This window comes from Ammospiza nelsoni, chromosome 1, assembly GCF_027579445.1.
Source record: "Ammospiza nelsoni isolate bAmmNel1 chromosome 1, bAmmNel1.pri, whole genome shotgun sequence".
Taxonomy (NCBI): Eukaryota; Metazoa; Chordata; class Aves; order Passeriformes; family Passerellidae; genus Ammospiza; species Ammospiza nelsoni.
This window is the reverse complement of record NC_080633.1, coordinates 69,453,128-69,480,277: the sequence shown is the minus strand read 5'-3', so window position 1 is coordinate 69,480,277 and position 27,150 is coordinate 69,453,128. Positions and strand designations below refer to the sequence as shown.

The 27,150-nt window shown below is 44.9% G+C and overlaps 1 protein-coding gene across 1 annotated transcript; it reads right to left on the bottom strand.

Moving 5' to 3' along the window:
• Nucleotides 1-324: 324 nt before the first annotated feature.
• PXDC1 (PX domain containing 1) lies at nucleotides 325-24,653 on the bottom strand. The gene is made up of 5 exons (XM_059475578.1): nucleotides 24,212-24,653; nucleotides 11,429-11,520; nucleotides 11,027-11,144; nucleotides 8,219-8,330; nucleotides 325-1,982 (listed from the first exon to the last, which is right to left on the bottom strand). The coding sequence occupies exons 1-5, from the start codon at nucleotides 24,465-24,467 to the stop codon at nucleotides 1,865-1,867; spliced, it is 696 nt and encodes a 231-aa protein (XP_059331561.1). The 5' UTR covers nucleotides 24,468-24,653; the 3' UTR covers nucleotides 325-1,864.
• Nucleotides 24,654-27,150: the final 2,497 nt, after the last annotated feature.

Genomic DNA, 27,150 nt, shown 5'->3' with positions numbered 1-27,150 from the left:
CCTTGTAAGAATCTGCTTCATCTTAAAAAACAATCATGTCCAAATTTGATTTCACTGATGATAGTGAAAATACGGAAATCTTCCACTAAGCTGAGTGGCATTTAACGACATACACCTAGACCTAAGATCAACAGCTAGGCAGAGGTTCCATGTGGATACACACCATGTCTACAGTATAAATAACACGTGGAGCACAGAAATTGCTGTTACTCAGCATGTTTCAGAAACTATGTGGAAAAGAAAGAGGATGCGAAAAATTTGGGAAAGTATACTCAAAACAAGACAAAAAAAAAAAAAAGAAGGCACTGTTTGAAGCTGCAGAAGTGTACTGAAGGTGAGTTATATTTTATTTTATTTCATTAAAATATATTTTAAAAACATACTGTGTAAAAGAATTAGGATTCTCAATAATTTATTATTTACATTAACAAATTCTGCTTGACTGTTATTCTATAGATAGAAATGAAAAGTCTGTGGAAGGGAGTTGTATCAGCTTCTTCAGGACCAAGCAAGCCTCTTGTCCAAGAAACATGTCCAAAATTGCATTTCTTTCCATTTCAGTCCCTTCAAAATAATATTTGCAAACAGATGGCAAAAAGCTCAATGAAAGGTCATGCTGGTGAGTGTTGAGCACTCACAGCGAGAGCCGGGAATTCAGGGTGCTCTGCAAGGGGCAGACTCCAAGGAGACATTAACATTGCACTACTCAACAGTCAAGAGGCTGCAGGGTCCAATCCCACTCCTGCTCCCACTGTCCTATCTCTGCTGAAATCCATGGCATTACACAACAAGGAGGCCTGCACGTGACCTCTCCAGGCAGATCTCAGAAAGCTGGACAAACTCCTTGAGACAGGGTGGCAGTGGAGAGACTGTTTTTCCTACCACTGTAGGCACACTGCAGCTTATCATTCTTTTTCAGTCCAAACACAACATAAAACTCAGTGTCTTCCTTCCCATCCTCTGGGAAGAAATATGCATAGGGAATTATCTCTCTGATGTAAACATCTGTAAGCACCATTCACATATGCTGGTCCACATGAAAAGAAAAAATATTATCAAAGTGCCTGCTGCAGCCTTGACCCTTCTTAGTGGAGCAGCTCAGCTTTCCCATCGGCTTTCCAGACTTCTGAAATCATCCGGGTACCCAAACATCATGCACAGCTCATTGCATTGCCAGTTGCTGCCTGCTTTACTATTCCAGGAAAGAGCAGTTGCCCTTCCAATGATTATACAAAAGCCCATGATTAAAAGAAGTAAAGCTGTCAGCTCGTGTGTTCTGTGTCCTGGAGGCACTCAATGGTATTTCTGACATCTCGTGTAAGGCACCAATCATCCGGTAGCTGAGCAAAAAGTGACCCACGAGACCTCCATTAAGTAACTGCAGAGGGAACTGACAAAGTTCAGCTGGTTTGCTTGTCTTCTTGCTTACAAAGCATAAAAAGTGTGGTCACGCCATCTGAGGAAGTTTCTGGTGGTATCCTAAAAGGGGAACTCAACTTGCACCACAAGGGGCATGGGTGACTTGTGCCTGCTTCAGCACAAGTTTCTGACAGCTATGTAAGGGTGGCAATTCCCACAGACATAGCAGAGATTTCCTTGATCCCCAGGAAGCCTCTGCTGCCTTGCTTTCACAGAAAGTGGGTTTGTTGTCAGCAGCAAAGCAGATACCTCCTCACAAGATGTCTCCATAACACACAACAGAGGACCACACTTACAAAACCAGATTTGTGGCACTCTTGCTCCAGCTTCCCTGCTGTTGGTGTTGTCTGCACAGCCTCATTCACAGAGATGCAATGCCAGAGATAGCAGAACCTATGGATGAAGAGGTTGGCTGGATGCTGGCTGGCTGCCCCCCTGAGCAGCCTCAGTCCAGAATGTCAGTCTCAAATGGGACCAGGTGGTAGTATGTCAAATTGGTGACATAAGCTGTTGGATCATCACTGTCTTCCAGCTCTGAGGTAAAGTCACTAACACTTTCAAACCTAAGGAGAGATGAAAAAAAAAACACCAAAAGGCATTAAGTAATTTAGAAAATCAAAGGAATTGGGGAAAACAGTACTAAGGGAGTGGGAGAAGCACTTGGAGCTGATTTCATCCACACCTCCTTCATCTCATATACTCATGTGTTTATGACTAAACCATGGGCCAGTGAGAACCATGGTGAATGTAAGCAATTAATCTTGTCACCCTTGACTTTCAAAGTTACTAGTGAGGAAGGAAGGAAGAAAGCAGCGAGTCTTGTAAGAGTGAATCACGCAGTTGAAGTCCACATCTTTCTATTTTGTTCCCACAGCATGTGTCAACAACACATGATGCCTCAATTCTCACATAAAAGTGAAAAAGAAACTGCCTTTGTTTCACATCTGAATGTGGACTCTCAGTCTTTCCCTTCACAGGTACCTTCTCTGGATTTAGCTTTTTAATAGGCCAAGTGTCTAACATAGGTAGGGAAAAATGACTAGAGTGTCCTTCTTCCAGAGTCTAGCTGTACTTCCTATGGTACAAGGTTCAGATTTTGACAATCAAAGGATCTACAAATATAAAAAGATACCCAAATTTAGTTTCACTTGTTTTGGTATTTTTCTCCCCACTTCCCAACACCTGTTTCATAACCTGCACTTTTGCAAGAATTACTTACTGTCTCATACCAACTCTCAACCAGAAGGCATTGAGCTGTTAAAACCTACACTTCTCACTGTTACACACGTTCCCATTTCAAGAAGGCTTGAATTTCTGTGGTAAGAGACATTATCTTCTTCCTAGATAGCCTAACAGTTAAAGGTAGTCACTGCAGGCCAAGGACTAAATTTCACCTCAGTTCTAAAGGGGGTTTGAAGAACTATAAAGTTTCTTTTTCTCAAACTCTCTCTTTAATATTTTGAAAGAAATTTCATTCACTATGACAGAGTGAGAAATACAAGGAAGTAGAAACTGAAAAATTGTACAAGATGGAAAAAGAAATTCTAACCTAGCTCTCACTTTTACATGTGTCTCTAATACTTTATCAGCCCAGCTGGCCTACTGAAGCTCTCTGAATGGCAGATAAACAGATGAGCTTTAAAATAATTAATATTTAAAACTGCATCTCATCTATACATGAACTAATTAGACTCTTTAGATAAGTGAAACAACTGTGGACATCCCTCTAACCTCGCCCTAGAGGGGGACGTAAGAGCTGAGTATTTCAGAGGACCTGAAAAAGGGTGGCAGGGAAAACAAACAGATAAGTCTCCCACTCCCATCTCTTCCCAAAATTTTATTTAGAACTCTCATGGGTTATAGCATAGCCTGGTCTATACATCCTGCAACATATAGCCAAGTTCTCTTTTCCATACTCCTTCCTGGTCCTTCTCATCTCTTTTTTTTCAAACAATGAGAGCCAAAATAGAGAACCCTTTTTTGAGCAGAAACTCATAGATTTTCTCCTGCAGTGCTGTGGCTTTGCTCTTCACTTTAAATGAAACAGCAATGAGACTGAACTTTCAATGTTTGTTACCCTCATTCCTCTAGTCCCTCCAGGCTGTTTACTTGCCTGTGTGTGTGGGAACGAGTGCACGAGGGAGTTGACTTGGTATCTTGAAAATACTTCACAGATCACATTGTGTTGTCTTATGGACTGCAAGTGATCCAGAAACAACAAATTATGAAATACCAGAGGGGCAGATAGAGTGAAGAAAGCAGAAGAGGAGTCAAGAAGGCTATTCAGATTCTGCTCTGTTTCTCTTATCAGCATAAAACCACAGTATTACATCTGAAAGGTCCCACAGATTTTGTAGTTCTCCAGCCTCACTGATAGGTTACTACAAGCAGAATGTGAGGAGCAAAGCAGTGGACATTAGATGCTGTGGTTAAGCAGAAAGCTTTTCTTGCCACCAAAAATGAAGTGTGTGCACAGCAGTCTGCAAAGCACTGCTCTGGAGTGCTCACAAAAAACCAAACTCAATAAACCAGGACTGTTTACCACAGTCAGAAGCTGTGTATGACATCAATAGTCAAAATGCTTTTGTGCTGTTACCAACAGCTCTTTCTCTCAAAAGAAATTCTGCAACTCTACTGTGGACCTTCAGATTCCTAAATGACTGAACTGCTGCCCTTATTTTTTTTTCCTCTAAGTACCTTCATGGACACACTGTCTTTTGCAAGAGCCTACTTCTTGTGTTGTAAGACAAAATTCTTTATCATTTTAATCTATTTGGTAGTCTTTCACAAGTAGTGTTTTCCTGGGCTCAGTTTTGGGGCCAGTCCTGTTGAATATCTTTATTAATGGTCTGACCATGGTGATCAAGTGCACCCTCTGTCAGTTTGCAGATGACACCAAGCTGAGTGGGAGTGCCAATGTGCTGGAGGATAGGAAGGCTTTCCCAGAGGGATCTGGACAGGCTGGATTGATCAGCTGAAGCCACTTGTATGAGCTCCAACAAGAGGAAACGCTGGGTCCTGCACTTGTGTCGCAACAAGTGACCCCATGCAGAGTTACAGGTTTGGGGCAAAGTGGCTGTAAAACTGCCTGGCAAAAAATGACTTGGGTGTGCTGGTCAGCAGTGGCTGAACAGGAGCCAGCATGTGCCAAGGTGGCCAAGAATGCCAATGGCATCCTAACCTGTATCAGAAATAGTGACCATCAGGAGCAGGGCAGGGATTGTCCACCTGTACCCAGCACTGCTGAAGCTGCACCTTGAATCCTGTGTCCAGTTCTGGGCCCCTCACAGCAAGAAGGACATTGAGGGGCTGGAGCACATCCAGAGAAGGGCAACAGAGCTGCTGAGAGGTCTGCAGCACAAGTCTGATGAGAAATACCAGAGGGAGCTGAGGTTTTTTTTAGCCTGGAGAAGAGGAGGCTCAGGGGAGACCTTATCACTCTCCACAGCTGCCTGAAAGGAGGGTAGCCAGGTGTGGGGTTGGACTGTTCTCCAGGTAACAAGTGACAGGGCAAGAAGTAAGGGCCTCAAGTTCTACTGGGGAAAGTTTAGATTAGATATTAGGAAAAATTTCTTGACTGAAAGTGTTATCAAGCATTGGAACAAGCTGCCAGGGAAGGGGTTGAGTCACTGCCACTGGAAGTATTTAAAAGATGCACGTATCACAGAATCATAGAATGGTTTGTTTTGGAAGGGACTTTCAATGCCCCTGCCATGGGCAGGGACACCTTCCTCTAGGTCAGTTTACTAAGACCCCATCCAGCCTGATTCTGAATGCCTCCAGGGATGGGGAATCCACAACTTTGGGAACTTGTTTCAGTATCTCACAACTCTTATCTAAAGATTTTCTTCCAAACAGCTAATCTAAACCTACTCTCCTTCAGTTTAAGGCCACCCCCCCTTATCCTATCACATGCCCCCATGAAAATTCCCTCTACAACTCTCTTGCAGGCCTCCTTCAGGCACTGGAGTGAATTTGCCAAAAGGCAGCTTATCCAATGCCACAGACTCTGCTGCCGGCCTAGAAGAGAAAGGTACCTGTGGAGAGAGTCCCTGTAAGATCTATGTGTTAGATAAGTGGGTCCCAGCTATTCTAAATGAGCTACAGCTGCAAAGTCCTTAGTTGGGCAGCAGCTGTAGCTTGTGAAGGCAACTGGGATAAAAGGGGTGGGCCGAGAGCCCAGGATGAGCCCCTGTGGAAACCATGAGGAACTGTGCTGCAGAGAGGAGCTGCATAATAGGACCAGCAAGAAGGTATGGACTTTAAGATGGGACTCCAGAAATATGAAATACAATAAGATAACAACAATAGGTACCTCTGTAACAAAACCAAACCATGAATTCAAATGCATTTATTTACCACCTTTTTCTTTCAAAAGGACTTTAGACTACAGTCCAAGAACCACACACAAAAGGACTATGCCTTTAGTTATGCCACATGGATGCTGAGCACACTGGCTTCACTATAGTTTACAACAGTGTGATGTAGTGTCAACTAAAATCAGAGAGAAAATGAAGGAAGCAGAAAAGACCTACTTCAGAACAACAGAGTAAGCAACTGCAATTTGGAAAAGTGCTGTGGTTTCTTTTGCAACAAGTATGAGACTTTTCAGCTGATGGATCACTAGTCAGGCAGCTCTGCAGGCTACACAGCTAACCAGTATAGGGAATGAGCACTTCCTGCTGAAGCTTCAAGCAGTTTTTCCCAAAAAATCCAGGCTTGCTCTGCAAAATGTCTCATTCAAGTCCATCAGCATCCAAAACCCAGAAGTCATAAAGAGTTTAATGCAGCTGAAAGGAAAAAATTCACATCTGAGGATATCAAGTCCACAAGGAATTAACTCTGATTTCAGGGTAGAACACACCATAAATCCAATTTTACTGAAACTAAAAGGGAGCAGCATAGGATTTGAAAGGTTTTAAAGTTTCCTTTCTGGGCTAATAACATACCTTTAAACCAACAGTATAGAAAATCTCTGCTTTTGTAAAAGGTTCAATTTTTACAAAACATCTGTGCTGCACTGGTTCCACTATCTCCTAGCTATTGTGTCTTGGCTATAAAATACAGCTGCAGGATGGGAAAATTTAGGGCACCGTATCAAACACACATTGGAAATTTATTAACTTCTTGACTCATGACTTCACATCCTTTGGAAAGTTAAACTAAGTCAGGCTGCACAAGTCAGGCTGTTACCCTGGATTCAGTTCTTCCACCACAGTTTATGGGAAACTATGCCTACCATTCAGTTTTTGTCACATTAGTATTTTCAGACCTTAACAGTCTCTGACTCCAATGGGATGACAGTTAGATGATAGTAGTTTCTGATCTCATGCTGGTAAGTTTTGCTTGGGCTGGAGCACATTTTTAAAATCAAAACTAGCTATAAATATTTTTTAAACAAATTTTTTTAAAGAATCAAAGTAAGGCAGGAAAATGCTTTCTTTAGTAATTTTCCTCTATAATTTGTCATTCTCAGTACAAAGAATGATCCACTGTGAATTATAAAAATTTTAATTTCCAGGTATTGGCCTTACAGAATTACCTCTAGTGTGCCATTTCAGCCTCATTATTACTATCTTATAAGCTTAAATGCTGTTAGCAAGGTCAAGGTTCAAAACACTAAGTGATAAGTTAATAAAAAGACTTCAAGAAATTACACTCGAGCCAGACATACTCTCCAGCCTCTGACAAAATGTTGCCAAGCTCTAAACCTTATTACAGACTGGCATTTCAAATAAGACAAGACAGATCATTGCATTCAAAGAGAAAGGCTCCATTAGTCTTTCATTATTCTCTTTCCTTCATTCGACTGCTCTAATGAAAAAGTAGGTCAACATTTCTCATCAAAAATATTAAAATGGTTCACTACCTGAAGCTCATTGAAATATCAATCACCTGATATAACAGAAATCTGTAAGAGCATATTTCCATCAATACCCATCTGTGAATACAGTCACTGGCTTAAAACCTACATGTATCACAGAATGGTTGGGTTAGAATGGACCTCTGGAGATCATTCACTCCAAACCTCTGACAAGGCAGGGTCACCCAGAGCAGGTGACACAGGAAGATGTCTAGGTGGGTTTGGAATGCCTCAAGGGAGGGAGACTCCATGACCTCCCTGGCCAGTCTGTTCCAATGGTCTGCCATCCTCAATGTAAAAAAGTTCTTCCTCATGTTGAGATGGAACTCCTTGTGCTTTAGTTTATGGCCATAGACGCCCTCCTGGTTACAGGTTTCTGACCCCAGAATACCTATATACACTTGGAAGCAGAACTTTCCAATGAAATCAGTCTAACTTGCCTTTTCCCTAACGATATACACATGCTACACCAAGTCCCAGCTGTGCAGCTGTTGACCTTTGTTCAGTTTTTGACCTTTCAGGGATGCCTTCCCCTCTGAGAACAGTGTTTTGCTTTCCAAACATTCTACTGTCCTTTGTAGCAGGATATGACATTTGTTAGGCTATTTGAGTTTCCAAGTTTGGGTTCAAACCAGCTCTCATCACAGTCATGAGAGAAAGAAATAATTCTGTTCTCCCTTCACAGAACCCCCATGGCAACCTCAGATCTTTTTTCATACACAGGGGATTGATCACTTTGTAGTCAATCATTCTCCCATTTTACCCACTTTAACAGGAAACTGCTCTGAAGTGTTAGCAATCAGGCCCAGTAACCTTTAACCAGTCAGGATGACAGCTGTACCAGTCTTGCTCTTAGGCAGACAATAACATTTTGCTAGGGGGGTGGGAAAGCTACAGTGAAGGTGACAGCATTGCTCCTGCTCAAATGCCACTTACAAATGTTCTGCTGAATCTACATCCAGGTGCTTCTCTTTCCCATTCGGTATACTGTGGTCAATGACTATTGTTTCAGTGTTGGCTAAACAGAATCCATTTGATCGCATGATTTCTGTTGGGAGAAGAAAGAAAACAAGATTAAAAAAAAAAAGCTGGAAAAGAGCTGTGTATCCTATGTAATTGACATGGCAATGAACTGATATATGCACATGACTTTGAAAATCTGCACAGGAAAGTAGGAATGAAGAACTGGTTTTACAGCTTCTAAAATCTGCAAACTGACAGTGCTCAAGTAATTTTATTCACCTAACCAATTAATGACACAGCATCTGAAGCAACTACCACTACCAAATCATAGTTGTATTTTTCTTAGACAGTCCTAGGCTTAAGCAAAAATAAAAAAGGCATAACAAGGTCAAGACTTGACCATACAAGTTAATTTAACCCCCAAGACATAGGAAGAAATACCATGTTTTACACTGCCCTTGATACTGCTTATTTGTTTCTAACTGTGTTAGAAGCCTCCAATACAGAATATCTAAAATTGACACCTAATTCCACTGACTTACTACCATGGGGAGAATTGATAACTAAAGAACAGTATCTGATGTGAGAAGTTATCCACATCTGTGCTCTATGGAAAATCAAACTAGGCAAGTCACAAGGATTTCTTTTGAATAAATGCAATTTTCAAAAAAAATCAGCACTGACTTAAGTAGGATAACTCTTGATCTGCCTCAAGACACTATGACCTTGTGTTACAGCCTTGCATTATCAGCACAACAAAAAAAAATTAGCCTGTGGTACAAAATATGGCAGGCAGAAAACACACCAACAAATTTCACCTATATATACAGTTCAAGCAATGAACAGGAGATGAGGCATGAGAGAGGAGGTAATTTTTTTTTAACATTACATGCTCCTCATTAAGGTAAAGCCAATACTCACTTTGAGACTCATCTTTGACTTTCATTCTGTATTTTACTGCAGCTCCCTTTAGCAGAATACATTTGGGGGTTGTGAAAACATTGAACCCCAGCAGAATCACATTTCACATGACTCATCTTGAGCCATCATTGTGTGATAGTGAATTTATGGTGTACAATAAGATTTCCACCATAAATTCAAATTCAGCTTTCATCTTCAAGGGCAGCCCTTTCTCTCTCTCTTCTCCACCACCTACCATTCTGAGCAGGACCTTTTGGGGAACAGCTTGATTTTTCAGAGAATACAAAACATTTTTGCCTGCTTTTCCAAGACTGCAAGCCAGGTAGAGAGCTGTAGAATGAGTAACAGGAATGTCAGTATTTTCCTAGTGTCCTTGACTTGACCTAAGAGTTAAAGCATTTCACTGCTGCATGAACTGCTTTACCCATTATCATTTACTGCCATCTACTGACAGTGCTGCCAGACACTGCAACATTTCCATTTGCAGCATCCAGATGAGGCAAATATCGATTAACATCAAATTTCCACCTATGTTCTTAGCATTAATTGCAGCAATCACTTGAATGATGAAATTAATTACCACAAGATGCTTCTGAATAGCTGCATAGGTAGGAGAATCTTCCTCCAGTTAATGAGGTATGACTCGTCACTACCAACAATAATTTAGAATTAAAACATGCTATTATTATTCAGCTGAGATAGTTTTGTTAGTACCAAAGAAAATTGATACCAGCTCCTTGCAATATTATAAACCTTGGAGGACTTTGTAGTATTTAACTTCAATTAACTGTAAATAAGCTCTTCTGGTGACACAAAACCAGGAGTTTGCACTAGGTTTAAACAAAGTGTTTCAGTATAGAAATACAAAACCAGGCACACCAGAAGCTCACAGACCTTTTGACAATGGTCAGTAGCAGATGAAGAGGGGAAAGGCTAAAATAATAGGCAAGGATAGGCTGTCCACTTCACCCACTAGCAATCTGTGGTTTAGAACTTCCTATGTCTCCACCTGTGACAGGTTTCAATGCACTTGTCCTCCACTTCCCTGTCTAATTCCCTTTTGAAGTCACTTCTGCTTTCAGTTCCACCATATCCTATGACAGTGAGTTCCACTCCTTAACTATGCTTTGTATGGAAACAAAACAATATTATAACTTTTCTTTTGTTTGTTTAAAACTTGTTGTCTGTCAATGATATTCGATAACCTATAGCTCTTGTTTCAGAAGAAGTACAGGGTAATTGACCTCCTTTATTCACAGCTTTGTAGACTTCCATCATACCAGTCTGTCATCTCATCTCACAGGTGAAGGTGTCCTTCTTTAATTAACCCCTTTCTTAGACAAGCTGTTCAACAACTTGAATCCTCTCTGTTTATTTGTATAATTTTAAATTCTATTCTATCCTGAGATGAAGAAACCAAAATTGTGCATATTGTATTCAAGAGGGAGCTATGCTTCTCTTCTCTGTTTCCCTCTCCTTTCCCAATAATACCTAATATTCTCACTGCTGATATTGCCAATTGCTTGGCACCAAGCTTACCCTTTCACAGAACTGTATGAGTAGCTTCAAAATCTCCTTTCTAAGTGCTAACAGCACTATCATATGTGATGATGTGCAGTAAGGACTGCATTTTCCTCACATTCACTGCTTTGCATTTGTCAGCCTCCCATGTCACCTGCCACTTTATTTTCTGAATGCACTTTGCACAGTATTACAAGGAAAATTATATGCTCTGTATCACAAAGCACTATTGAGAACGACATCTTGAATTGTTGATAGAGAAATAATAATGGGAACAGCAAGGAAGTAATTTTCATTTTTCAATTCTTGTGTCAACTGCGGGTAGATAACAATTCTTACCTGATATTTTAACTGGACTTTGAAAACTTGGCTGAATTTTATGGACATTGTCATTTTTTAGAACTTGGTCCAAAGGAGATCTCTCAAAGAACGTGAGGACAACTTCAGATCTTGAATACTTAAAAAGAGAAATAAAAACAAACACCCATTTTTAACCAGTAATTTGCTTTGTCCCTCTTCTCCATTCCCACCCCTTCATAAAATGACAAAAAGACTTATAATAAGTGACAGCTTGGAGGCATCATTACACAGTTCTGGCACTCAGCATTCCTCCAAGTTACTCAATAAATTGCTGCTTCTTTCAGAGTTTGGCAAAGCCCATCACATTCTAATCTGCATGAGAGTGCATGTCACCATGAAGGAGGAGTCAAGCTGGGCTAAATTGGAACTTGGCTTACACACCTTCCAGGGCATGTTTATAATAGTCTTCAGAAGCTTTTCCACTTCATTAAGTCTGGCTTCTATATCATGGGCTTCTTTTATTGTGATGAGCCCTAGAAACAAAGTAAACAGATCATAAGCATAAACAAAAGCTGGCACACTTTAGGAGCCAGAAGCAGCCCCTCAGGAAGATGTGGAACAACCTCAAATATGCCTTCCAGAAATGTCTTTTAAAGCAACTGATGATAAAGCATGCACCCCATACTGAGGTGGGTGTAGTTTACAAGCAGAGTTGCAAGCCTGACACAAACTCAACTGTTTATGACCATATGTAGGAATTGCAAGACAAGCAGAAGTAGAACCACCTACTCCCTCACCCACAGTTTCACTACACAGCATTCCCAGCAGTGATAGTTAAACAGCCCACTTTCTGCTTCCAAGAACCATTATTCATCCTTTTTTCTGTAAATAAAAAATAAAAGAAAACTCAAGAAAACCAAAAGACACTTCCTACAGATAAGAGGGGAAAAAAATAAACACAGGCTAAACAAAAAACTTTGAGAGAAGTTTTGTATTTCTCTGACTGTAAGCCCCAGTGAGTGGCCCAAGGAAAATTTGTCAGTATCATGTTTTTCAAGTGCAAGATAACTGTTAGGATTTTTTTTTTTCATCTATTCAGTCACTGAATTACCACAGTGCTGCAGAAGGGATTAAGACCAAAATTTCACTGCCCAATGTCCTGAATGATGCATTTCAATGCAATGTGGAATTACTTGGTATGGTGATCTCAAACACTGATACCATATTTTGTATGTATAACCTGCAGGACACCTCTAACTTTCCCCTCCTCCAACAGACTGAAGGAAATACAGCACAGGCTGGATGCATGTATGGGGCATATGAGAAGTAAATCCCAAAATCTCACATCCCTCTAGTGAGCCTTTTATTGCTGATGTTTGCAACCTACTTTTTCTACTCAAATCATCATTTAACTTCTACATTTGTGCATCTTTTCCAAGCAGCAGGATGTACTCATGAAAATGAAATCTTTAAGAGAAATTATTAAATATAAGAAGCCACAATAAACAAACAAAAAAAATCCGAACAAAAAGCTGGAACAGGAAAAGACACAATCAATTAGAACCATCAAAATTAAAAATCTGCAAAGCAGTCTGTGAGAAAGCACTTCAATATATTACATTGTGTTAAAGTAAGTGTATCTGCATCTTCCTAAAACACAGAGCCATCAAACTTGCAGAGTGTGGGAACAGCATCCACAAACAGTTTCAGTCTGCACCAGTCCTTGTTGTTTGCTACCAATGAGATACAATCCCACAGAAACTTTCCAGACAAAAGTGTGACTTGGAAGCTCTCAGCTCTCCTCCAGTTACAGCTCTAAATAAAACAGAGATTGTCTCCAAAGCAACCAGGTTTACTTGACAGTTGTCCCACAAAAGTCCTCTGTTTGTACAAGTCTTTCTCTTGCTCAAGAGTGCTTCATTTTGCCTGTTTTTCAGCATGGCTAACCCCTCACCCAGGTACAACTTGCCCCCTCTCCTGACAGCTGAGCAATGCACACCAGCAGGCATATAAGGGAGATGCTGTGTGTCTTGCTTTGGCTGGTGTACACTACAGTCGGGTAGCTTTCCTTGGAAATTCTCTGAAAGGCTGTAAATGTGAAAAAACTCATCTGCATGGGTCCACAGACTGCATAGTCGCTGGGCTGTGCTTGACATTACAGACCTGAATTGCATTCCAGCACCCTTCATCATCCTAACTATGGGGTGCAGGCTGGGTGGATTTGCTTGGCCCCTCTACAAATAGTTCCCATCCCACATTTGGACTGAGTTCAGATTTTTCAGTTAAAGGGCTGTCGTTTTCCCTAAAAGAAAGAAGAAGCTGCCAATGGCCCCACAGTTCAGACACCCATCCATGATGTTAGCAAAACACTGCTGACCGTGCTGCAGTCCACCTCAAAAAACCAGAGAAAACAGAGCCAGCCACCCTGGTGCCAGCTGCCATGGGGTGCTGCTCCACTTCTCCTGCTGGTCTTGATCCATTGTGCATAAACACTGATATAGTCAGAGCAGAGACTGCCCAGCTGTGGCTGCCACCTCACCACCAATCCACCAGGGATTCAGCATTCAGCTGCTCCCTCCCAAATCTGCCCTCAATCTCGGACCATTTCCCAGATAAGCATGCACTGTTGGAACTAGTATTTTACCAGGAAGAGGGACACTTTTAAACAAATGGAGATATTCAGACTGGGAGGGGGAGAAAAAGAAAAAAAACCCAAAACCACCTCGGCAACAACCCTGAGCATTCATCTCATGAGGAAAAGCAGCCAAGTGGTCAGGACTTCTCTCATTAGTAATCAGGGAAAGCATCTGCAGCTCCACATGGTCTTTTTATGCTTCACCAAGAAGTCAGACAAGGCTGTCAGCCTGTTGCACTGTCACAGATCGCCCCGTGGGAGGTTTTACAGCTTCTTGCATTCACAAGGAATTTCCAGCTCTGGTATATTATCTCCTTCCACCTCTTGGAAAGACACCAGCCATGCAAATCCACACTCCAACCTGGAAACTGGCACAGAAAACTTGCAACATCTGACACCATAGAAGTGTTTCTTACTGAAGTTTTCAGTAATATCAAAACCAAAAAGCAGACAGCGTAGGAAGGAGGGTGATACATCTGCCTGGACAGCTTCCTATATATGTGCTCAGTGATTGCAGATGTGCAGCTTTGGGACGTAAGGCTGCTGACCTTAAATGAATTCCCCATACAGGGAGTTCAGTTTGGCCAGGCTAAAGCTTTTATTTTCATACATCTGCAACCCAAACAAACAGAAACCCCTTGACTGGCCTCATATACATATATTTAAGCCTGTAATTTCTTCCGCAATTGTAAGGCCCTCATTTATCTTAATTCTACAAGTCTCAGTTTTTAAAAGCTAACAGATGCTCTTGTGGTTTTCAGTAAGTCATAGACCATGATCCCACAACCTCAGAGACTGCTCCCAACCACACAGCCACGCTGACCAGAGTGAGGCATTGCCTGCCCAAGCAGCCAGGAGGAGTGGAGGTCCTGGTCCTTCCTTTCCATCCCTTTCAGCACTCTCTAACTGGCTGCTGTTATCATCCATAGCACCCACATGCACGAGGAACACTGGGGTTTCACAAGGTAAAGTCTCTGGTGTCAACACTGGCCTAAGGTGCTCCCACCCTCCCCTGCATCTCATTTCCTCTCGCACACCACAACACAGAGCTGTTTCTGCTTTGCCAGCACAATTAGGTGAGCAGCAGGCAATACCTCAAACCACTCCTGTCAGAGGCTTCACCTCAGGAAACCCCAGCCTCCACAGAAGAAGCAAGAGACTGCAGGCGAGGATGCCCCATCCAAGCTTCTTTCTCACCCAGGCACTATATTAGGTTTGAGCAGGAGCCAGAATTTGTGTAAAAAAGGATCACAGAACCTCACCCAAGTTTCCAGGCCTATCCTTCACTTTGTGGGGGTTTCTCCTTTGCCTGTCTTCTTTTTCCTGTTTGGAAGATTTGTCAAGGCAGAAAGACGGAGGAAAAAAAAAAGCCAGAGACTGATGTAGGATCTCCAGACACATTGAAACGCCTGAACAAACAGACATACAGACATGCTAGCTGACACTGCAGACAGAGCCCAGCACCCCCACCATTCATTAACCCTGACACAAATGCACCAAAATGTGGATGCATCTGAAGTGTGTGGGACCCCCTGGCCACATATGAAGCATCCATACAGCAGCAACAACATGTCCCGAGGCTATTGTCTCTGCCCATGGGCCATGAACACACGTCTAGCCTGTATTTCCATCTGGGAAATAGAATTTACTATCCAAGAACCCTTACTCTGATATAAAATAAAAATAAGATACCAGTAAAGCAGCCAGTATCTTGGAACCAGTTGTGCTTTCTTCACTTGTTCAGTCATGCAACAGAGCTGAACTCAGAGCTGGGAAATTTGTTAGTGAGGTCATGGTGAAAGGCTGTTCTCATGCCTTTTTCTCAGCTCTGGCCCTTGTCTGGACTGCTAATGGAAAACATGCACAAACTCCTCCCAGGAAAACTTTGCTGTCTTGTTACCTACACTGTACTTGGACAATTAGCTGTTATTCCAAGTGATTGAAATGGTATAAACACCTATGTTTATAGGGTTTGACATAAACTGGGGTCCTGCTGGCTCCTTTTTTGCCACAAACCCTGCTGCCAAATACCCCAAACTTGTAAGATTCCTTCACCCTGCACACAGGGGAGCCAACAGGCTGGGTGACAAGAGGGATGACACTGCCTAACCCAGTGTGGCACTCACCTGTGCCTGGGAGACTGCTTTATTTTTATTACATAATCAGTGATCTCATTCAATCCTTTTGACATTTTCTCTGCCCATTTCCAGACCAAGAGCCCCGGGCAGAGTCCTTAAAACTGAAAAGGATTTGCTTTCTGTTTTAAACTAAGTGTAAGTAACAACTCTGCACAGAGCAACATGTGTCTGGAAAAGTATGGCACAAGCAACACCACAAGCCTGCAGCTTTCCTCCTGGCCTGGCTCCCTGGTGCTGGGGCAGCTGCAGGAGGCTGGGAGAGCAGGTCAGCAGCTGTGTACCTGGCACGCTGGCTCTCAGCGTGGGAGAGGGGCCCAGAGCTGCACACAGGCAGGAAACGAGCTCAGCAGCAGGGGAGAACAGAGAGCCAACTCCTGATGTGAACACACAAGCCTTGGTAGGGCTGTCCTATTACTGCTGTGAGCCACCAAATCTGCAAGTAATGACATTCTGAAAACCACAGATAATGCACCCCATGTTTGTACCACAGGAAGCAGGACAGGAATTGCAGCATGTGCTCATAATGAAATCACAGAGCAGTCCTGACAGTCAGCATACACAATGAGCATTGTCTCAAAAATCCTCTAGTGCCCTCCAAGGAAGAGTAAGTTCATGCCCAAGTCAAGTATGTATCTGTAATGTCATGTCAATGATGATACACAGAAGTCTGTTTCTCTGGAGATGTACAAGTCACTATGTATACGTCATACCAAACTGTGGGCAAACCCCATCTCTCCAGTCTGAAGGACTACACCCCATGTTTTTGGTCAGGACAGGAGTAAAGAATGTCCATGAGATACCCTATTTTCTCAAAACCAGTTCTATACCTACAGGAAGCTGAACAAAAAGCCAAGGTGTACTTTCTAAGATACATGCAAGACAGAATGCCAATAGTCCTAAACGCTGTGTGTTTCATGAAGATTAAAGTTGCATTGAACCCCTCTCATTTAATTGTCTTTACATTCCCTATAGGGTGACTGCAGAGTAGGTATCAAAGGGAAAAAATGAGTAACAAATAAATCCAGAGAGAAATCCTAGTGTGTTCTGCTAATCTACACTGCAAGTAAGATTTGAGGCTTATAGATTTAAATCATGAGTCCATTCTTCTCTCTTTGCACAAGACTCCAAGCAGCAGTTAGGGATTTCAAATCTTTAGGGAAAACATATAAGCTGCCTTGCATGGGAGACTGCTACTTTGCTGTCTCTCCTGACCAGACTTCAGAGGTCTTTTCCCCAGTTACAGCATTCATTACCACTGCAGTGCTAAAACATTTTTATCCTGTTTCCCTCATTCCCTTTCCCTCAGATATGTTCTAAGCTTTGTGCACACACACAATCCAGGATGTAGATGGAGCAATAGAAGGAAGGTCCTAGTCATTAGAGAATAATGTTAAATTAGAGTCTAATTTGATTCATCCAAAAAAAGACCAGGTCCAAACTCAGATCAGGATGCTAGGGACCACATCTAGTCGACTTATGAACAGACCCACAGACAGATATTCCACAGAAACATGCAGAAACTGAAGCTACTCATCTGGCACATGGATCAGGGCTGAAAGATGACAGACAACTCAGCCCCATTTTTTCTGCTGATTTGCTCCTTTGCCCTGCTTCCTAATTCTTCCATCTGCTTAACTGGGTCTTCTCAACACCATTTCAGCTGTCATTTTCCCCTGCTTCAAGGCCACCATACCTCACTCCTCCTAGCAGCTGCCAGGTAGGATCCCTCCTCACCCCAAACACTGTGTCCCTCAACCTTGCCACCTGGGAACTATGGCATTAGCCACCTCTGGCTGGATTCTGAAAAGGCCAAACCAGCTCCCATTTACAGCTGCCTCCTCTCTGATGAAGGAAAGAAGGATAAAAGATTGCCAGAAGGGCAAAGGAATACTCAGGGGTATGTAAAGGCAGGAAATGAAAAAAACCCCAGCAGATGGGAAAGCTTGTTTCACACAACTTTTCTTCAATAACTGCAGAAATAACACCACAGGAATCCCTTAAGTCCAAAGACTTGATAAGATCCAGAGAAGGGCAGATAATTACAGGCAATCAGGGATGTCAGATCTTCAATTACTAGAGACCAGAACTGTCATTTTTTTTGTTCTCTGCCTTTTATTTATGCTGTCTTCTGCAGCATCTGGTTCTCATCACCAGGGACAGGATCCTAGAGCTAGCTACAGCACTGGTCTGACTTAAGTCTGGCGGCTCTAGCAACTCCTCTTTGATGCCTCTCTCCTAATTCTTCAACCCATCTCTTTTGGGGCAGACACATTTGCCCCCTCCCCTTGAGGGGGAGTTCATCCATCTCATGTGACAGGAGTCACTACAGCCTTTACAAAGGATTTGCTATCAATGCAATATCGCTGACAAGATCCCTCTTGGTGGCATTACTGAGGGAGCAACTAAAAGAACACAGCAGAGCTGAAAAGAAGGGTGGGTGTAGGGAGGTGGACTTTTGACATTTATCACATTTTGCTGCCCTTCTTAAGCTTGATGACAAGGACCAAAATTTTTAAATAGGTATCAGTACACAAAATTCATTTTAGTCACTCCATATTTTCAGAAGTTCCACAGGGTAGTAGCAAACATATTGAAGATACTGAGATAAGTCTGTTTGATGCAGAAAGAGAGAGAGCTTTCAAAAGCCTGCCCACACCTTTCTTCTTTTGCAGTTCATATGAAGCAGATTCAGGATGGGGAGAAGTCCTGTCCAAACAACTGTGACTGCAATCCCCCAAAGCAAAAATGACAATGACCCGAGGACACTGGAACTCTCGAATACCCATGCAAAGAAAGGAGGCAAGTCAAAAGCTGAGAAACCCAGACCCTCAAGATGATGGGTTATCCACACATTGTATTGTTAGTTATGGGATCTCCCAGGATCTCTGGAATGGAGAAGGCATGTTTTGGTGGCAGAACACAGCAGACAGGCTTTCCCCACCGAACTCCTTGTCTTGATGCTTGATGAACCACAAGAAAGAAAAAGATGTCAAAGAAGCATGAGATAGGAGTGAACAAAGCAGTCAAAACCTGCTGAAAAATGCAAGCTCCTACAACCATTTTTAGTGCTGGTTTCTTATCAGGTGAGAGCCGTCATGAAAAACACACCTCATTTCCATTCCTTTCCACCAAAACCTTCCCTGACACATTGCCTTGGTTCACCACAAAAAGGCAACTTGTGTCTAGCTTTATAACAACACAGTCAGCTCCATTTATCTCCATTATTACAAATGAACCATGAAATTCAGCTGATAAAAAAACAAGCCCAGAAGCCACAAACTTAAGTTTGGTTATACAGTTCTGCTAGAGCCTGATAACCAAGAGCTGCATCTTTTGTCTGCCAGACAGAAGCTCTGAGCAAGCTCCACTAATGAACTGTTGACAATGTCAACAATGAAAAGAGCACAATAGATGCAGTGTATTTATCTGTATTGTCACAGCACCGAGAAACAGCTGCCGTCTGTGGAAACCACTATGCTGCTTCTGTAGAGCTCCCTCTTCTCATAAATCACACTCCCAGATGGTCTTGTAAACAACAACAACAAAAATGCAGCATATAGAAAATGAAGTTGTGAGTACAGCATTTGCAAGCAAACAATGTTCATGGGTAGGCTCCTTGGGAACTGCCCTCTGTGTTGGGCACATCCCTCCAATGGCAGCCCTGGAGGAGCTTCCCTGCGCAGGCACTGGGACATGGAAAACAGCCGATCACCTGCTTCCTGCAAGAGGATGGCACCCCAGAGGCAGGCACAGGGCTTGGAGCTAGAGCTCAGCCTAGTCTCTGTGAGGGACTGCTCAGCTCTGCTGCAGGTAAAGTGACTGCTTCTACGCTAGGAGGCAAAATAAAGGTGCAAGGTTTCTACAGGGAATCTCCACCACTACTAGAAAACTTCTATGGATGGACAGAGGTTGAGCACCTGCAAGGTGGAAGGGAACAGAGAAGTTCTGCAGAACCATAAATAACCATGGATGGCAGCACACCGGTGAGGGAAACCTGGAGGAAAAGAAAAGGAACAGAGAGAAAATAACAGAAAGAAGAGCAAGGGAAAAAAAAAAAAAAACGACAACAAAGAATGAGTCAGAGGAGGCATGGAAAGGAGGAAAATGAGAACTTTGGGAAGGGAGGCCCATCTAGTAATAAAATAAATCTGTCAGAGGGCTTCTGATTTGGCAGCTCAGAGTATCAAAGCAGGACCAGGCACTACAGGTATGTACAATATGAACAGTTACATTGGAAAAGCATCTGAGCCTCTGTCTTGGTAACAAAGGCAACAAACAAGTGCAGAGGAGGATTGCCAGAAACCACCCTGGCTGGCACTCCAAAGGCAAAACAAATCCCAGTTTTGAAAGGCTGCTAATGTGTTCTTTTGGCTTCCTTAAGGGGTTGATTCTGCCTGCACTGAAGTCAGAGGTGAGGGAGGTGTGTGACTGCTGACTGTATTGAAGCTGGCTCAAGTTCAAGGATAAACCTTAGATGAGACCTTCTCACAAATGGTATTTAGAGAAAATAGGAAAGGAGGGGGGCGGGGAAAGCAAGAGTCCTTTTCCAGATGTATACCTCAGTTCTGGTGTCTGCTTGGTCTGCTGCAACCATTACTATTTCCATCAATTTTAAGTCAGCTTCTAAGTCCATAGCTCTGCCTTTCTCAAGAAAACTGATTAAATTCAAAAGTAGACTTTGCATAGAGAAACAGTTTAGTAACATTAGGCTGTGTTCATTGCAGGAGTGAACGAACTCGTGTTCTCCTGTGATCCTCTTTTGTACATTTGCCTAGAGCAAGGGACAGGCAGATTTCAAAGACAAATAAAATACTAGCAAGTTACTGGCAACATCACAGTGAATCATACTTAGTCACCCTGCAGGTATGCACATATCTAACCTTGTTTACCAGCTTCCCAGTGAGATGCCTTGTGCTGCTGAATGTCCTTGGCCTTTAGCATCAGTGTACATTCCAGAGAGTGCACTCTGCCATGCGTTCCTACTAGTTACCAAAGACAAGACAAAACTGTGGGAATGCCCTACTCCCCCCTGGGACTTCCCCTCCTCTCATATCTAAGAAAGGGTAAGATGAACAGCCACTGCAGACAGCTACACCTCCCATCCTCTCCCCTGCAATCTCAAAGCACTCAGCAGCTCCAGCAAATAAGGAAGGGGATAGCATTGTGGAAGCTCATCCGGGAGGATGAGGGGTCAAGGAAGGAATGGAGAGAATGGTTTCCTCATGCTGAGCAAGAAAAGGAGCACACTCCTGCACAGCATGAACTGTCTGCTGAAGCCAGCAATAGAGGTAACAACCAACTCTTTCTAAAATTGCTGACGTTTTTAAAATAACTACAACCTTCGTTTAAAAAGTTAATAACATCAAATAACTCAAGCTTCCCCTCTCAGTAATATCCCTTACACATAACATACTGCAGCTTGACTGAGCTGTAGGATAATGCTAGTCCTTTTAATGCTCCTTAGGCAAATCTGTAGGGACTTTGGAGTCCTTCAATGCAATGCAAATTTGGCTTGCAACACTTTATCACTTCCTCCAGATAAAAGCACAGCTGATATTCACCTTCTTTCAGGAAGCCCAAGACAAACACACACACACACACATAAACTCACATACATATGCAAATACATTTGTGTGTATATATATATATATAACTACACACAAATGTATATGACTAAATGCTAACACACACAAGAATGGGCTTTTGTCAGGTGTTTTTGTTGGTTAAAGTACATTGAGCTTCACTGTAGACACCACGACATCTGCTTTTAAACATGGCGTTAAGAAACCATGCTTACCCCATGAATTTTGTAAAGACTGGACATGCCACATGCAATCTCTTTTTACATGCAAAGCTTTGCATCACTGTCACTTAGTTAAATGAGATTTTTATGTTTCAACTTTGTCAAGTTATCAGAGGCTGTGACCAGCCAATTTAAAATGTTGGTTTGATGAAGTGTTCTTTAGGCAGAGAAGCATACTCTGCAAAGTAATTTTCTTTAGAGCAGGAGCAGCATAATTTTAAAGAGAGAATTGCTGAAATTGTGACGCACGCTGTAATTGCTTAGAAACTACTCCTGATTTTTATTCTGCCTCTGTTGCAAAGTTAACCTCCACCCTTTCAACAAGCTAAACAGATCATAATCTACTTATATTAGGTTTCGATTTTTCAAATCCTGAACTGATGCTTTGCTCATTCACTATTCTACTGAATGCAGTGTGCCTCTTCCTGAGATAAAGGTAAACCAAGGCTCCAGGTTTTAGGCAGAGATTGAGCAACACAGGCTGAGGATGGTTAATCTTTCCCAGCTGCTCATGCATGAATGGTGTATCTACCTGGGACTGTCAAGTAAAGCCAGTGCAAGAGACCATAATCCCATCTGGCTCAAACCACACAAATAATGCTTCGGAGAGAAGTGAAATGAATTGAACACTTTGCAAAAGCTCAGGCAGGCTTTGAGACAGGAGAGGAACCATGCTCGCTTGAGAGAGGCGCTGAGGAAGGAGAAGGGCTTTAGGATAAGCAGCAGCTCCTGTGAGTAACCAATGGGGAAGGAGCACTGGGAGGGGCAGCAGGCCAAGGATCGAGTCCATTTACAGCCAGACACAGCACACACCCCAGTCCAGCTGCCAAGCCACTCTTCAGAGCCCATAAAGCCAGCAAGAAGGACTATGGGCACCCTGGCACGTCAATTTCTAGTCATAGTCACTCGGGTAGGTGCTGTGCCCTGCAGGCCACAGGCAGGCTCGCTCCAAACCTACCCAGCATCCTCAAAAGCCGTGGCCCAGGTGCCACATACACTTGAAGGCCATTATTACCGAGAATTTACTGCCTCTCAGCACTAGCAAAAATCGCACCCGGGCTAAGAAGTGGGGTCTAGCTTCCGCAGGAACAGCCCCATTCCCAGCCTGCACCCAAGCGGGACGAGCCAGCCCCCTCCGGCACCCAGCGCTGCGGACATCTCCCCTGGCAGCCCGGAGCGAGCGGGGCTGCGGAGCCGCGGCTGCCCTGCGTCCATCGCCGCCGTCTGCAGAGGGCACTCGGGGCCCGCCAGCGCTGCCGAGCGCCCGGGGCGGCGGGGCCGGGCCGCCACCTCCCGGCAGCGGGGCCGGGAAAGCAGAGCCAGGGGACACCGGCCGGGGAGAGGGCTGCGGCTCCCGCCACACGGGGAAGCTTGGACAGGGAAAGGTTTTAATATACGGTACATAAAATAACCCAAACCAAGCCCACCACCAGAGGTTAGGGATCTGGCAGGAGCATGGAAAAAGACCTGTGTCGCTATAAACATCTGTCAGAAAACATCATTGGGGAGGCAGCCCGGGAGAGATTGCCACTGGCAGGGAACAGAGCTCGCTGTCACACAGGGACGGCCCAGGAATGAAGTCCGGTGGGTTTACATCTCTACGAGCGGTGGAGACCAAGTTCAGAGAACAGCAAAACGCAGACCCTCTCCAAGGGGGTCCCACTAGCAAGGTAAGAGCTTGGGAAAACTTACCCACCCTCTCACAGAGAAAATCCGGCACAGAATATTGGCTTTTGCCCGTTCCTGTCAACCAAATCATTTACGTCGTAACTCAAACAAGTGGGGGGACTGGAAGGGCTAGGTGTACACCCATTTTCAGATGACTGGATGCTCCTCACCACTCTACACACTTGAAATACGTCAGAGTAGAACACGTAACTCTACCTAAAAATTACCCCAACAATTAAACAAACTAAACCCAACCCGCAAAGACATCTAGGGTACATCCTGCTTCTACAATGCCTGAGCATGGACAACATCCCTCGAGTTTGGTCAATCCACTTCAGAAACTGGAAGAGAACAGACGTCTCTACTGAGCGCTGTTGCAATTCCCGTTTCACAGAAGTTATGCGAGGAATTATGCCAGCTCCCAGAGTTGCTCCGTCCCCTGGCAAGCGCCGCAGCCCTTTTTTTTGCCCTCTCCTTGTGGCAAACAACATAGCAACATGCGGAGATTTTTCAGCTACACCCTTTTTCTTGCCAACCTCCCCCAACCCTTCCTCGGGGAGCTCGGAGGCACCGGAGAGGGGCAGCGCCAACGGGGATCCCTCTGCTCCCCCAGCCCAGCCTAGCCCGGAGCCGCGCAGCTGGAGACAGCAGCAGCGATACTGGGGTCACCGTCCTGCGTGGAGCCCTCGGCTCCAAATGTACAGTCAAAAAAAAAAAAAAAAAAAAAAAAAAAAAGAGAAACACAAATCAACATCCCGGGAGGAGTTTCCGACCGCAAAACGCCCCCGCAGTTTTTCTGCCCCCCCGCCCCGTCCGGTTCTCAGCGGCTCCAGCTCCTCTCCCCCTTCCTTCCGCCGAGAGGGACCGCTCGCCCGCCCGCCCGCCCGTCCTCCCCGGCCACCGCCACCCCGGGGAAGCGGCGGCCGAAACCCGCCCGCCCGCCCAGCACAGAGTGCCGGGGCCGCGGAAGCCGCTCTGACCTTGGAGCAAGGGGGAGCGGGACAGCTCGGGCCGGTCCTCGGGGAAGGAGTCGAGGAGCCGCTTGAAAAGGCGGCCGAGGTCGGAGTAGCTGCGGTGCAGGTAGAGGATGTTGCGGTCCGACCACTCAGTGCGGATCTCGTAGAACTCCTCCTCGTCGCCCCGCCGGCTGATGATGAGCCGCCGGATGCCGTTCACCCAGCAGCCCCGCACGTACATGTTCACCAGCGAGGTGCCCTCAAACACGGCCGAAGCCATCCCGCCGCCGCCCGCACATCCCCCGCCGCCGGCGCAGGGCGAAGCGCACCGCCCCGCGCCGCCGTGGCCAAGTTAAGAGGAGGAGGAGGAGGAAGAGGAGGAGGAGGAAGAGAGAAGGGGGGTGCCACCCGCCACACGCCCCCCCCCGGCCTGGCCCTGCCCGCCGGGGCTGTGTCGCCTCCCGGCGCTGCAGGGAGGCTCGCTAGTGCCTCATAGACGGCGGCCTGGGCACGCTGCCCCGCCGAGCCCACGGCGCCGAGCGGGACGGCGCTCACCCCCTGCGGGGCGGGGAGCAGGGTGGCTCGGCCCCTTCTTCTCGGCTCCGCAGGAAGGCACAGCCCCTCCCGTCCAAAGGCGGGGGGACGCCCCGGTCCCGGCCCCGCAGGCAGCGCCCACCCCTTCCCCGAACCCTGAGGTCCCCGCGGGGCGGGATCCTCCTCTTCCTTCTCGGGACGTTTTCGTAGACACCGCAGACATAACGAGGCATTTTTTTTCTCCTCGCAGTGACCCCAGAAGGGTTTTTTTCGGTTTTTATTTTTTTCCTTAAGCCTCCGTCCCGGCCAGCTGAGGGAGGAAGAGGGAGACTGCCAGGCTGTCAGCCGGCAGGGAGGATCAGCGCCCCCGCCGTGCCCTCGGTGGAGCCCCCGGCAGCCGAGCCTGCCCTCCAGCGGGAAGGGGCGCCAGCACAGAGAGGGAAAACAGGAGGAAGGGAGTACACAGCTGGTGCCTGGGACTCCTTCGGCCCTTTAATAATAGTCTGGCGGGACGGCATCCCTGAAGGAGCCTCCAGCAGCATCGCGTACGGCAGGGAGATGGGGAGGTCTGTGCTGCAAGTACAGTCCCTCCTTCCCGCCGGGACCACATGCCATGCGGTGCCCGAACGCCCAGAGACCGGGGACGGGGAGAGGTGGCGGGGGTCACAGCAGTCAGCAGCAGGCATCTGGCAAAACCGGAGCAGCACCGCAGAGCGAGGAAGTGTGTGGGAGATGCCTGGATGCCTGCAAATACCTTGGAGCTGCGGGGTTAAGATATGCGTACTGAAGGTGAAGCAAATGACAGCGCAGTGATGTAGGATGCATCATCCAAAACGGGATTCTGCTGGAAGGCAGTGGCCTCCGGCACTAGGCTTTCTGAGACAGAGGGGCTCGGCAGGGCCTAGGGAGGCGGGAGGAACTTCCCTGGATCATGCCATGGCCCAGGGCAAGGAGAGACCCTTCTGTTTGTATAATTTGGGGAGGTCAGAGGTCGATACACTCACACTACTACAAAATTTAAGCCAGTTTCTGCCAGAGTGACATCTGTGGCTCAGGAGACCAAGAATTCACATGGTAAAAATTCAGGTGCTGTTTAATCTCTCAGAAAAGTCAGCAGAGCCCACAGGAAAGACCACTGTTACAAGGATCAGCCAAAAAGCAGTGCTTGGAGAGCATCATGGCTGGATCAGCTTGGGGTAGCACAAATAAGCATGATGGGATGGCACAAGGGTGAAAGATAATAGGTTTTTGTAAAATGAATAATTAAATAACTAAACCACACTCTTTTCAATAGATAGCATTGCAGGTAAGCTGCCTGCATCATTCAGGTTCCACATGCCTCTACATTAAAGCAACTCCAACAGTTGTAATGATGTCCCAATTGTATATTTTCTGCTTTGCCTGTACATAATAAAACTGGGTTTAGCTCTCTCTGAAGCACAGTCATATATAAAGAATGCAAACAAGCAACTGAGCCTCATCTCTGCAAACAGAAAGGCACGTGACTGTTTGCTGCAGCCTTGCTCTATTGCACCTGCAGACATTTCTTTAGAGAAATCTGTGGTTTTGAGAACAGGTGGGCGATACTTAAGATGACAAAGCAGATCCTATTCGTGCTAAACCGACTTCACAGAGCACAGTACCAGGCCCAGAAAAAGCAAACAACCTGAAGGCACTTGTTTCCCCTAAAGAGGTGTGTAGCCTTTCACAGGGCAAAACGTGGCAAAGAATTACCTTGGATCACCACAAAAAGAGTTTTCACATCACTGTCAGGCTAGACATGTCCCAGGTACCACATATTAGCTGTTCAGAGAGTTCAGTGTGGCTTTACAGGAAAGGAATTACTGTGAACCTTTGTATTGTAGAAAGATTTCCACATAGCTCCTTTTGTTCAGGGTAGGCTTTTGTAATCCCTGCTCTTGTTCAACTACATGGTGGTCTTTCCTGTTCTTCAATATAAAAAACCCAAGCATATAAAATGCCTTATCTTCTGGCACTTGTTGTGCTAACCTGAAATAACCACACACCCAAAGGAAGTGAAACTCCTAGGAAGAGAACCACAAGAGTAACCCCCCCTTTTTTAAAGATACCAGCCTTGCACTGCTTCTGTTTAAGCAATGAAAGCACTTGACTTCTGCTCATTCTGACTGATATTTTCTGCATTTGCAATAGAATGATTTTTGCTGTTGTTGGCCTTCCCACGACCTGTGTGTCATTCAATAAACCTCTGAGGCTCTCAGCACTGAGTAGGAGCTCTGGCTTCAGTTGGACTCCACAAGGTCGTGACTGGGGGTTCTCAATTTGGGCTAAAGTCGGCATGTGCCATCCTGTAGGTTTAAGCATTAAGTAATTGGTTCTGTTTTTCTCTTTTAGTCTGACTGGTGCTATGCTTCCAACTTACTGAAAATATTCAAGTCACACAAACCCCA